The sequence below is a fragment of the Panulirus ornatus genome, chromosome 16 (genome assembly GCF_036320965.1).
Source record: "Panulirus ornatus isolate Po-2019 chromosome 16, ASM3632096v1, whole genome shotgun sequence".
Taxonomy (NCBI): Eukaryota; Metazoa; Arthropoda; class Malacostraca; order Decapoda; family Palinuridae; genus Panulirus; species Panulirus ornatus.
In genome coordinates, this window is record NC_092239.1 from 31,642,582 (window position 1) to 31,654,824 (window position 12,243).

General features: G+C 42.6%; 1 protein-coding gene across 6 annotated transcripts in view; it reads left to right on the forward strand.

Annotated features, from left to right (window-relative positions):
- Window positions 1-12,243, forward strand: part of LOC139754211 (cell adhesion molecule Dscam2-like) — a 543,290-nt gene that overhangs the window by 332,732 nt on the left and 198,315 nt on the right. For all 6 annotated transcript variants that reach the window (XM_071671457.1, XM_071671454.1, XM_071671455.1 and 3 more), the window contains exon 9: window positions 1,253-1,369. In XM_071671457.1, the coding sequence (XP_071527558.1) occupies window positions 1,253-1,369 (117 nt within the window). The remainder of the gene's footprint in view (window positions 1-1,252; window positions 1,370-12,243) is intronic.

Here is a 12,243-nt window from a genome sequence, read left to right on the forward strand (position 1 = left end):
ATAATCTACACTGGTAAATAATGACCAGGAAACACTACTCTCTCAGTTTAAAAACTCATCAGAACGATTCTTAAAACCCTCAGGAGCAGCGATGACAATCCCTCAGGTGAAGGATAACTTGATAGGCGACAAAAGCGATAATAGAGATTACGGAAGTAAGGATAACATGTGGTTATGATCATAGGACGACAACATATGTTCAGTCAGAGATTAGGAACAGATCACACCGCTGCTGGAAATACAGGACACAATTATATTTACTTTGTGAGACATTTATTTTCTGACGCTCCCATGGTAGCCAGTTGGCTGCATAGTTTTGCAAAAAGTAATATGACTTGAATTAATTAACTCCACTTATTACTTAAAGTTTATCCTGAGCTTCATAGAAAGATTTTAAGGTAGTATGTATACCATCCGGTTAAAGCATATTTGACCTATGAAACGAACATTGAGGTAATTTGAATAGAGTGAACATCATTGAATATTTTAATAAGCTTAGAGTGAGACAGACCCTAAGCCTTTCACGATGTCTGTAAGAGTAAGGGATTTTTTTCTCCCGGAAAGTTATTGTTCCAGTTCGTACCAGATCTGTGAATGCTACATACATTTGCCACTATAAACATTGGACGTCAGATTTGAAAAGGCTTTTGGGAAGTGCTAAACCAATCATCATATTTCTGTCGCGCCACCAATCATTGTTTGGGGGCAAATGAATGTAATGAAATTTCTAAAACGATGTTAACTTCGGTAAAATGTGTGTTGCCGTTTGTTTTGTAGTGTTGCCGTGGGGGTAGAATTTGTGTTGCTACTTGTTTTCCAGTGGCGCCGGGAGTTTAAAATTTGCAAAATTGTTTTAACGTCGTCCAGCAGCTGGCGAGGATTTTTGAATTACAAATTACTGTGTCACCTCCATGTTGGGCCGGAGAATAATGTGCTTTTCTCTCTCTCTCTCTCCCCTATTTTTGTACCTCACCTTTGTCAACGCCCGCGTTACTCATCCTCACTCCTGTGTGACCTGGACTCAAAACCCACGACTGTCGACGGCCACGTCTGAACACCACTGTCAACGCCCACGGCTGAATACCACGCCCACCACCGCTAACGACTACATATGGTCACCACGCGGGCGACCACATGAACGCCCCGTCTGCTACACCCGGGTTTTTGTCTGGCCATGTCTACGCTTGATCTCCACGACGCCCACGCTTGACTACAACGCCCCTGCCCACGCCCACGGCCGAGCACCATTTAGAGGGAGGCTCGGTGCTGGAGGTGCGGGGCGTGGGGAGGGCGGACGCAGGCATGTACCAGTGCTTCGTCAGGGGAGACCAGGAAACCGTCCAGGACGCTGCCGAACTGAGGCTTGGAGGTGAGTAGTGTCCCTCGCTCAAGTGTCTCATAGTAACATTCCTCCTTGTTCCTTCCCTCGAGACGCAACGGTACGACCCTTGAGAATGATGACCTCGCCTTCCACGTGACCATGGAACGTTAAGACAAAGCCAGGCCATCACACCCAAGGTTTGGATTATCATGCTCAAGGGTCGTACCGACGTCGTCATGAGGTTACACACATTCTTATGACATACCCAAAGGGCAACATGTATACTTATTCCTCTGCTGTCCTGTTATTACATTTCCACAGTTTCTTAGACGAGTACCACAGTACTTAAACATCTGGTATGGAATGACTACTGAGGTAAACTCCCTGCCATCCAGGGCTGAAGTCCTGAGGCAAAATGAAAGTAAACACTGACCAACATCAAACCAGCTCAGACCGTGAGTCGCATTTGTTCTACGTATCGTTTCTTGAATGAAAATCCTGAGATGTTCCAGTGATGAGACTGAATTTTTCTCATTTACATAATGAAGAACTTTACTGTATCCTGTAACTAAGACTGATGTGAGTGGGTACAGCGCTTTGTAATTCTTGGTGTTGAAGTAACACTTAACTGAAAGTTATCCCGTCCATAATCTCAGGTGGATGAGCCAAGTAAAGCTTAGGGATCAACTCTGTTGAGTAATACGTCAGCTAAAACTTCAGACGTTCTCCATCAATTAAATGGTCGTCTTCGTGAGAAACAATGAGTCTCTTTCCGTAGATGGTATTCAGTATCACAGAAGAGGTAAGTGGTAATCCACACAGATGGATTAGAATTCCGTTTCAGTGAATCGAACCTCACTTGGCGAGACCAACACTATATCACTGGGTATTGACTTTTATTCGTCTGAAATTCACATTTCCAGAGCCAATCACTATCTTTGGTGTTAGTAAGTGAACGTATCTAACCCATAAAAACAACTTTGTAGTACATCTTTTTAATGAACACCTCTACTACCCATTAAAGTTATGAATATACGACGAAAAAACGTCAATGAGATTTATTTCTAAAGGAAAATCGCTCCTGACCAAAACAGTTGCACTTTGTATGTTATTTCAGTTGATTACCTGTGCGACTTTTGCATATACTTTGAAAAGTATGTGTTCTAGTTCTCATATATATATCCTTATTTTTCTTAAATATCAAATTATATGAAAATCTAAAGTTTAATTGATTATCACATTACGTTTTTATGATGAAATTTATAAAGAAAATATATATCATAATCCTCAGTTGTGTTCTCTCAGATCTGTATCTCTTATCTCGCATGATACTCGAGAGGTCGTTGAGAAATCATAGTAATTTAGGTGCGAGAAGACGTCACGGTCTATTCCTGTCTCTCTTTAGATCAATAACAACACAAGAGAAGGACGTCCCTGGCGTAGTCTACACGTGTGTGTGTGTGTGTGTGTGTGTGTGTGTGTGTGTGTGTGTGTGTGTGTGTGTGTGTGTGTGCCGGATGGAAACATGTGGTTCGTAGGAACACAGAGATCAATAAAAGGTCTGGAAAACTGAATAAGAATTGATGCCGGGGTTATGCCGGGGATAGAGCTGAAAGATATAATATCAAGTACTGTATCAAACATAACATTTAACCTAATGATAATAGAAAAATTACCAATCAGTTAACTGCATCAAAATTAGAAATTCTAAAAGTATATATATGTGATGGTTGAATCATTCCTTGTCATGGAAGAGAAAATCTTTCGTAAAGGCGAAGACAAACATAAGCTTCTCTGAGGTCGCTGGTATTGGCTCATTACCTGATCCTGATCTGACCTGATAAGGTATTGGCGACCTCCTCATGGTATCAATTTTCTGCATGTGCAGAATGTCAATATTCTATACATATATATACGTGAGTCCTGACCACATCATAAAATTCATCTGATATTCTGTCCGAATTTTGCAAAGAACTAACTTGTTCTTGTATGAAGCATTGCTTGCAGTGCTGCGGATATCATTGTTCAATCTACTTATTACCAGAGACGAGAGCAAAACGATCCAAACTGAAAGACTTTACAATCCGCTAACTTTGGTCTCAGAACTTGACCTACTCACCCTACATGGCAGCGTTAGTACTCCTTCCCTCTACGACAGATATTACCTCGCTCTGTGGCTCCCAAGATCAAGCTAATTGTGTGCTCTCAGGTAGACCATGTAATACTCGGTAAACCACTGAGTGACATGATGACTATGTAGCCGATGGTAACTCAAGGGTAAGCCTTTGTGTTGTCTGATTCTTTCCCTACACCGCTAAGCTTCAACCTCTCATGTCTTTCCTAACAGCTACAATCTAATTCTTTCGCAAAGGCTGGATTTTCCTCTTCCATTAAAACTCTTAAATCACGTTTCCTCTTTTCTTCGATCTTCTTTAACTTTCTACCAATTTTTTATGTAACATTCCAGGCTTGGCCTTGAGGAAGACTCATGCCCGAGACCGTACATATATATATATATATATATATATATATATATATATATATATATATATATATATATATATATATATATATATATATGAAACGAAAACATAGGTCAGCCAAACTACAATATAACAACAACGTAAACAAACATATTCTAAAGCCACGCATGTTTCTGTTCTAATAACCAAAGATCTTCAACATTTTTCCCATTACGATCCCGGAAATTCAATACAAGGCTCACGTTATCCAAACATCCAGATAAGCTTTCTTAATTCAGTTTTGGTAATGCGATTCCTGAGGGTAAAAGATCATGACAAGAGCGGGTCAGTGTATATAGGTTTTGTTCTTGTTAGGCTTGGTAATCGGGTTAGCTGACCAGGGAGCCGGGCGTCCAGGGAGAGAGGGAGAGAGGGAGAGAGATGGAGAGAGGGAGAGAGAGAGATAGGGAGGGAAGGAGACAGTGGAAAGAGCTAAGGGAGAAGGTAGGAAAGGAAGAGGTTATATGGTAATAACTGACGAGACAACAGAGATCGTGAGAGACTGTAATATGTTATCATAATCATTAGGAAGGAATGGAATATAAGTAACAATTTCTGCCAGTAATACACATTGTCTAACATTGTTCACAGTGTCTAACAGCCATCACTAACACCATAACACTAGCACACCACTCACACCCATCACAAACATCAACAACTAACAACCTCAGACCCTTCATCCATCTCCTGTACTGAGTCCCTGGGCGAACATGTTGTGATGGAAGCACGTAGTGTCCCACCTACATGCACGGGGGAAATTATACACCATAACAACAGAGAATCAAGACTCCGTCATCACCACCACAGCAACAGCAGCCTTGGGTTGCCTCCTTGCCAGTGGGCCCAAGGTCGGAGACTTGATGTCAGGGTCTGACGATAACTACAAGGCGGTCACTCCAGGCACGAAGGTCGACAAGGATGATAGTATAGGATGATATAATAAACCTTCTGACGCTTCATGTTATATACAATGTCAACCTCTCTCCCTCTTTCTCTGTCTCTTTTTTTTTTCTTTCACGTTTCCTGTCCTATACCCTCCAGCCGACCCCATCCCGTCCAGTGAGGAGAGACTGGGGACAAATTGACAGTAACAATATGTCGTGGGGGGGAGAGCCAGGCCGGCCGGCCAGTACAACTTTTGGTCCTGCCTTGTCAGCTGGCTATATTATATGGTGACAGGTGGTGGCGACCGGCTCCTGCCACACAGCCACCTGACATCTGGCACCAGCTGCCGCCAGCTGTTTAGATGGATCCTATTGTGCGGCGCAGTGGGGCTTAAATTGCGCTCTGATGGTGACATTGAAGGTAAGTGCTATTGGGTGTTCGGAACATGGGCAGGAGGAGGAGGAGGAGGAGGAGGAGGAGGAGGAGGAGTTGGAGGGGGTGGAGAAGTGGTAGGAGATATGGGTGTTATGGGTGACGACTGGTTCTGTAGGTCATCCAGAGATGAGGTTAAGGAGGTCTCCACGGTTTCTGTTGAATTTAGATAAGCTCTCTTGGCTTCTAAGGGATGAGGATGGGGCGCGTCGCTGGTCGGTAACTATAAGACAGGTTCAGTCAGCTGACGGGAGATAAGAATGGGTTCCATTCGGTGATATATCATGAAAATTAATGGTACTAGATCCTGCTGGGAACAATGAGATCTGAAGTTTGTCGATAAAAGAAAGGAAAAAAACTTGTGTTGAAGAGCCGCGCGATGGCTGGATGAACTGGCTGCTCCTGGATGACGGGGATGATAATGGCTCTGGTACCGTGTTGCATAATGAGGAGAGGCTCAGTAAGAAGATGCTGTTAATGACATGAACTTCTCAGTCCTATATCCGAGACAGACAGAGAAAACGGGACACGAGCCATCTAAAGAGAAGGGCCTGTGTCAGGCTTGGGCCGAGCGAATATTCAACACCGATCTTCGAAAAAAAATGGTTTGTCTTTTCTGTTTTTGAAGATTCAAGTAAACTCACTCAAGATTTTGCCTGAATTATATCTCTAGCGTTGTAAGAAGCAACTCTTAAGTCACAGCGAAATCAACAGACTTGTACACCTGTGTGGTTTAAACTAATGGATCATTTTTGTCTTATTTTTCTGGTGATCGATTGTAATCCCCGGGTCATCACATTAATGACCATCATCACATTAATGACCATAATGGCTGCCAGGGAGTCTGTAGCAATTACACTATATCATTTATTTTGAAGCTGAGGGTATTTTTGTTTGTCTATTTTCAACTTTCGTATCGAAATGAAGTACGAGAAAACTAAAGATGAGAGTTATAACCATTAACTTCCGTCATAGCCATATTATTAACAACTATAACTGAGCATCGTTATACACCAGATTGTGTTATGAGTTGTACAGAAATTATGTTGTATCACAATATCGCGCCCTAGCGGCGTTCAGCGCACCCTGCTTCCTCCAGAGCCTCTGTGGTGAAGAGGTTAGTTTTGAGATCCATGAATTTTCAACGCCTATGTTCGAGTTCCGGACAGGGCATCCAGCTGAGCTACCCTAGGTGTTCATCCTGGTCGATATGTGGCCAATAGACGTAAACTGGGATACACAGAAAAATATTTTGTTATAATCCCGTCAATTACGTATGAACGATTGCATGTAAACAGAGATGAGGTATTTCAGAGTGAGATAATTGCACTCATGTGATGGCATCTATTTATCTAACATGAGTGGAATTTATCACTGCAACTTTACTGTTACACACAAATCAGAATTAGCGGCTACACGACAGTGTAATGTCGATATATGGGAACTTTATCTGCTTCACTATCGCCAAAGTTTTGTTACAAAACTATTTCTTTACCCATCACAACCTGACAAAATGTATACAACTTGATGATGAGGGCAATATGTTATCTTATCCCAGTATTGTATGTTTACACTACACACATACTTGACATCCTAGCCTCTGTCTCAAAGTAGATCACTGTGTGGAAGGATTCCTATATATATCATGCTTATAAATCCACTTCATTAAGAAAATTCATAATCTCGTTTAGCAAATCTAAATTGATTTGAAATTTTAATGTCATTACTGGAACAAAGTTAATACTCGTATGACACGTAGTTTGTAGGATGTAAATTACTTTGATTAACATATCATTGTGTCCAGCGTCAGTGAAGGGTAACTACAGTGACTTTTAAACTCATTCTTCTACATCCTGTAATATTATTTACTTCTTGAGTTCGGCGGTTCGATCCTCGGGCACAACAGAACGGCCCTTGAGCACGACGGTCCAGCAGCCCTTGAGGTCACAGGTCAGGCCAATATACCCAGGGGCTTCATGGCTGCCCTTAAATTGTTAAGGATCTGCAAGGTGTGGTATACATGGGTCGAAGTTCGTTCGTTCGTTCGTTCGCGACCACAGGCGAACGCGCCCTCCACAGCCTGATAGCTTATCTTTTTAGCAGATATCGTCGGCACAGTGAGATTCTGAAGCATTCCAAGGTTGACCTTGACGGCAGAGGCAATTCCTGCGATCAGAAGGAAGAGCTAAGGACGACCCGACTGAGTAGCAAGTGGAAGCTTTCCTCTCCTCGTTCGGATGTTTTCGAGACGTCGTCACGCAACGTCTTTTATCTTGGCAACAAAGACTTTCATGAGGGAAATTAGAATTGATTAATATAATATTTTTCTCCCTTGGATGGGGGAAGCTTCATCTGCATATCAACTTGATAATTAGCATAATTACGTCTGGAGCGTCAGACAGAGCCAGGTTAGGTCTCACTGGCGAGGTCGAATTCACCAGAGAAATTTTCCCAAATATTCCCAAAATCTTTGGCACTGATGCGTGTACTATGATCATCCCGGAAGAGTATTTATTCGCTGTGATCATTAGCACAAGGGAACCGTAAAAGTTGCAATTCCAGAATATGAAATCACCTTTTCATTACCGACTGGTTCGCTAATGACGATCGCTTCAAATACTTGAAAGGCAGAGTATGTTCATTTTTAACACCAACCAGTTGATTACCTTGCTGATGGACTGGCTGGCTGGCTAGATGGTTGCCTTTCTAAATGTCTGAGTGTTTCTGTCTGTGGCTGGATAGATGGCTGCTTGTCTAGGTTTGTAAATGATTCTTTCTCTTATGTGTCTGTGTAAATGTCTGTGTGGCACTGTCTGTGGCTATGAAGGTGTCTGAGTGGTTCTGTTTGTACCCTCTGTCCGTGCCACGGCTGTGTCTGTGGCAGTCTAGAAGTCTGAGTGTTTCTGTGTAAGGATGAGGGACTATTCGTTAAACTCCTGGCTAGCCACCAAGCCACGATCCCTGCCAACAAGCCAGAAGGCTGAACACACGTAGCTAAACCCGGCCAGTCATTAAGTTCTGCCAGTGCAGATCATGGCAACGCTGATGGATTTGTTAGCAAAATATGATGGAAAACGAGAGTTCTAAAAAATGAACCAAATCACTACTTTCAGAAACTTATCTATCTATATATTTCTCTCTGTCTATCTACCTGCCTATTCACATGTTCACCTATCTAAATATGTTAATTCTGGGAGCATATTATCTTGTTCAAGTGCTCTGACAAAATAACAAATTCATTGGAAAAAAAAAAAATGGAAATGCGCTTAGGTACTACTGCGTGGTGTTAGTGTGGGCTACATGCACGAAAATTTTGGAAAACAGTTCAGCGGTGGACGATTACACATAATAACAGTCAAATGTATAACCAAATGGTAGTATCTGTGAGAAAAAACGTACGAATAAACCCCTAACTGGCACCACAACGGAGGCATATAGATAAATCTCTAAATTCCCTCAAAAACACTGAACATGTAAGCCAGCAACAGGTGACATCATGAAAGTTTATGTGTAAACCTACATCTGGCTCCACTGTGAAATTACACATGTGAACCAATAACTGTCTCCACCAGTGCTACATATATGTAAACCCTCAGCTGAGTCTATTATGAGAGCAAACTGGTTTCACCACAAAAAATGAAAACTTACAGCTGGATCCATACCAATCAAGCAAGCTTACGATTGGTTTTCCCATTAAAGAGCGTACTTGTGATGTTTCACAACAAAAAAGTACATCTACAACTGGCTTCACCACAAAAAAGAACGTGGAAGGGCGGAATGTAAGAAGCTTTGAGGTATCGGGACTAAAACATTCAGGAGGGTGAGTGGCGTGCATGGGATAGAATGAACTGGAGCAATGTGGCATATGTTGGACAATGCGGTATCAGTGGGATGAACCAAGGCAAAACTAAACAGTGCATATGTGTATGTGAGGCACTTGTTCGCCAGTCCTCAGCGCTGATTCGTAGTGACGACAGAGACAATTAGACATGAAAATATATTCACATACGTGTGTATATATATATATATATATATATATATATATATATATATATATATATATATATATATGTTAGTAAAAGTGTATAAATGATGAGTCTAGATGAGCAGAGGGGCTGAATTTCTCTCGTGCTCTTTGCTGCTCATCCCATCCAAAAGAAAATCTCATGAAAGACTTGAGGATTACAAGGGATTGGTGACCAGGTTGTGGCGCTGATGGAGCGACAAGAGTTGACAGTTAGAGTGAAGGTGGACACGGAGTGGCAGAGAGGTTGAAATGGGTGACAAGTACAGGAGGAAGGATGGACATGGTGATGGGGTAGATATTACTGATATTGGAGTGTCGGAAGTGACACTACTGGACTGGGAGGTGATGGTTGAGGCAGGGGTGGGAGCTGTGGTGATATTTCTATGGTTGATGACAAAAAGGAGGGAGGTGACTCCTGGGTTAATAAGACATAAACAAGACGTAAGACAAATTTGGTGGTCGTCGGACTGACAGACGCGATAGCTGGAAGAAACCAGGGAACATCATGGTTGAGGAAGCTGTTAGTCTAGCTAAAAGGGGCGACAATGAGGCTAAAAGGCGGTAGACAAAGGTTGGACGATGTAAGCGTAAGAAAAATCAAAAAGAAAATAGAGGAGATCAAAGAAAAATAGAGGAATTGAGAGAGAAATAACGTATCTAAATAAGAGGAATGCAAATAAAGATCTCGGGTGAAAAATGAATACGATTTTGAAGGAGAGTAACAAAGTGATTGTGAGGGACGTAAATAGAGACTGATGGGACCAGCAAATGAAGTTGAAAGGCTTGATGACATTTGGAATTGATAGGGCGGACGGTGGGACTGGCAGTGCTGGCAGTGAGGTCGGCTGGGCAACAGCACGACTGAGGTGACTGACAAAGACTAACAGAAAGGACAATAGAAAATTTATCACACTGATCTCAACACCAGCATCTGTAGAAAAGCTGTCCTCAGTGTCTTTATGAAAAAAAATTAGATATTCCACTCTCCTTTCCCGGCTGATACATCGAATACCCTGACCTTCACACAGAAAAGATAAAAACCCGGTCTTCTCTCATCTTAAGCCACCATTATAACCGGACAAACGTTCACAAGTGATATCAAAGAAGCCCCTTTGTGGTATTTATAATGCCTCATCTGTCTGGGCTATTGTGGGAGCCAGGGGATCTGAGCGCTGGGAATGTGACCATGAATCAGCTCTTCCCTCACACTCTAATAGCTATTTCACGGTGTAGACCTTTCTTTACCCTCGGCTGATATGTCTCTCTCTCTCTCTCTCGTCTTTTATCTCTCTCTCTCTCTCTCTCTCTCTCTCTCTCTCTCTCTCTCTCTCTCTCTCTCTCTCTGATTTCTGTATGATTTTTTCCCATTTATTTTGGGTATTTGAGGCACTTCCTTTGTCTGTCTATGTGTCTGTCTGTTTCATAAATTCTACGAAGAATCTATTTCTTTTTTCCAGTTTTGGAGACTTCCTTTGCTTGCATCTTTGCTCATCTGTGTACATCCTCTTCGGCACATTACTGGAATGTTCTTATTCCAGGCATATGGCTGGATCGTGGCCTCTACCTTACATCTCTTGATCTTTAAAAAAAAATTTATAATCAATATAATTTTAATACAATTTTTTCTTCACTTTATCATGAAAAATGACAACTACTGGGTCTTATTATTGTTATAATCAACGTAGAAAATTAAAGTCTTCGCTCCTCACAGTGAACATTCCTGGATGGCTACTTTACTGTTAAGTAATAAGAGTAAGGTCGTCATGCAGAAATGCCATACGTAACATGCACTGTATTTATCAACACAGTCCACTAATAATGCAGTTTATGATCTCCATATATCATCATTATCATCATCCTTGATGATAACTACATGCCACCTGCTCTATGCTCCCCCCACCCTCTCCAACACTATTACCACCACCACCACCACCATCTCCACCACCACCACCACAACCTCTCCACCACCAATTCCCGTACAATATCTCGGGCAAGACCACACAGGAATGTGATGACGTCAGGCGTTCTGGTGGCGTCACATCTATATTCCATCCGGGTTGAGGGAGGCGACCCACCACTTCCTCCTCTTTCCAGACTGCTAAGAGGAGACCCACTCGTTACAGCTGGTGAGGGCGAGGCACAGTGTCACATCATGGCCGTACGTAACGTGACGACAGGCGAACCTGGTCTGACAAATACGTCGGGAATCTATGAAAAGGGAAATGCGATGAATCTCATAACACATGAGCTGATTCCTACAGTATGGATGGTATGAATTAGGCGTCCTTCGTGGTGATATCTACAGTATGAATGAGGCGTCCTTCGTGGTGATTTCTACAGTATGGATGAGGCGTTCTTCGTAATCCAAACTTCTTAAATGATAACCATATGTTGCGTATGGCGATCAAAAATGAAAATTGTAAAACTGCGTAAGATAGAATGTAACTATGTCAGGTGAACCTAACCTAACTAGTCCCTCCTGACCCACACTGAGTTCACGAAAACACTCGTACTCTGAGGCCATAAACCTGGTTATCATGAGCCACGCATCCGGTCATGATCACCAGATACGGTTATCATTATCCTGATAATCACCAACGTAGCCAATTTCACCACTAATCACCCTCAATATACGAACCATTTTAGGGAAAAAGGAAAATTCTGCATAGCCACCAACATCAACAATTTGAGCATCGATCTTTCCCCCCTTTTCGCTAAAAGCGCCACTCCATAACGTTACAATTTGACTCCAAAATGCCCCTCCCTCCATGCCCACCCCCGGCGGGGGGAGGGGGGAGGAGGGACATCCCGGCTCTTTGAACAGGACCAATGGTGAAATGACTGCCGTAGTCTGGCATGGATGGGGGCCATAAGAGGGGTGGAGAGAGAGAGAGAGGGAGGGTGGGAAATTGAAAGAGCCAGACAGATAGACCAATGGGGCAGTGAGGTAGACAGATAGACTGATAAAGCGAGAGAGGAGAGAGAGAGAGAGAGAGAGAGAGAGAGAGAGAGAGAGAGAGAGAGAGAGAGAGAGAGAGAGAGAGAGAGAGAGAGAT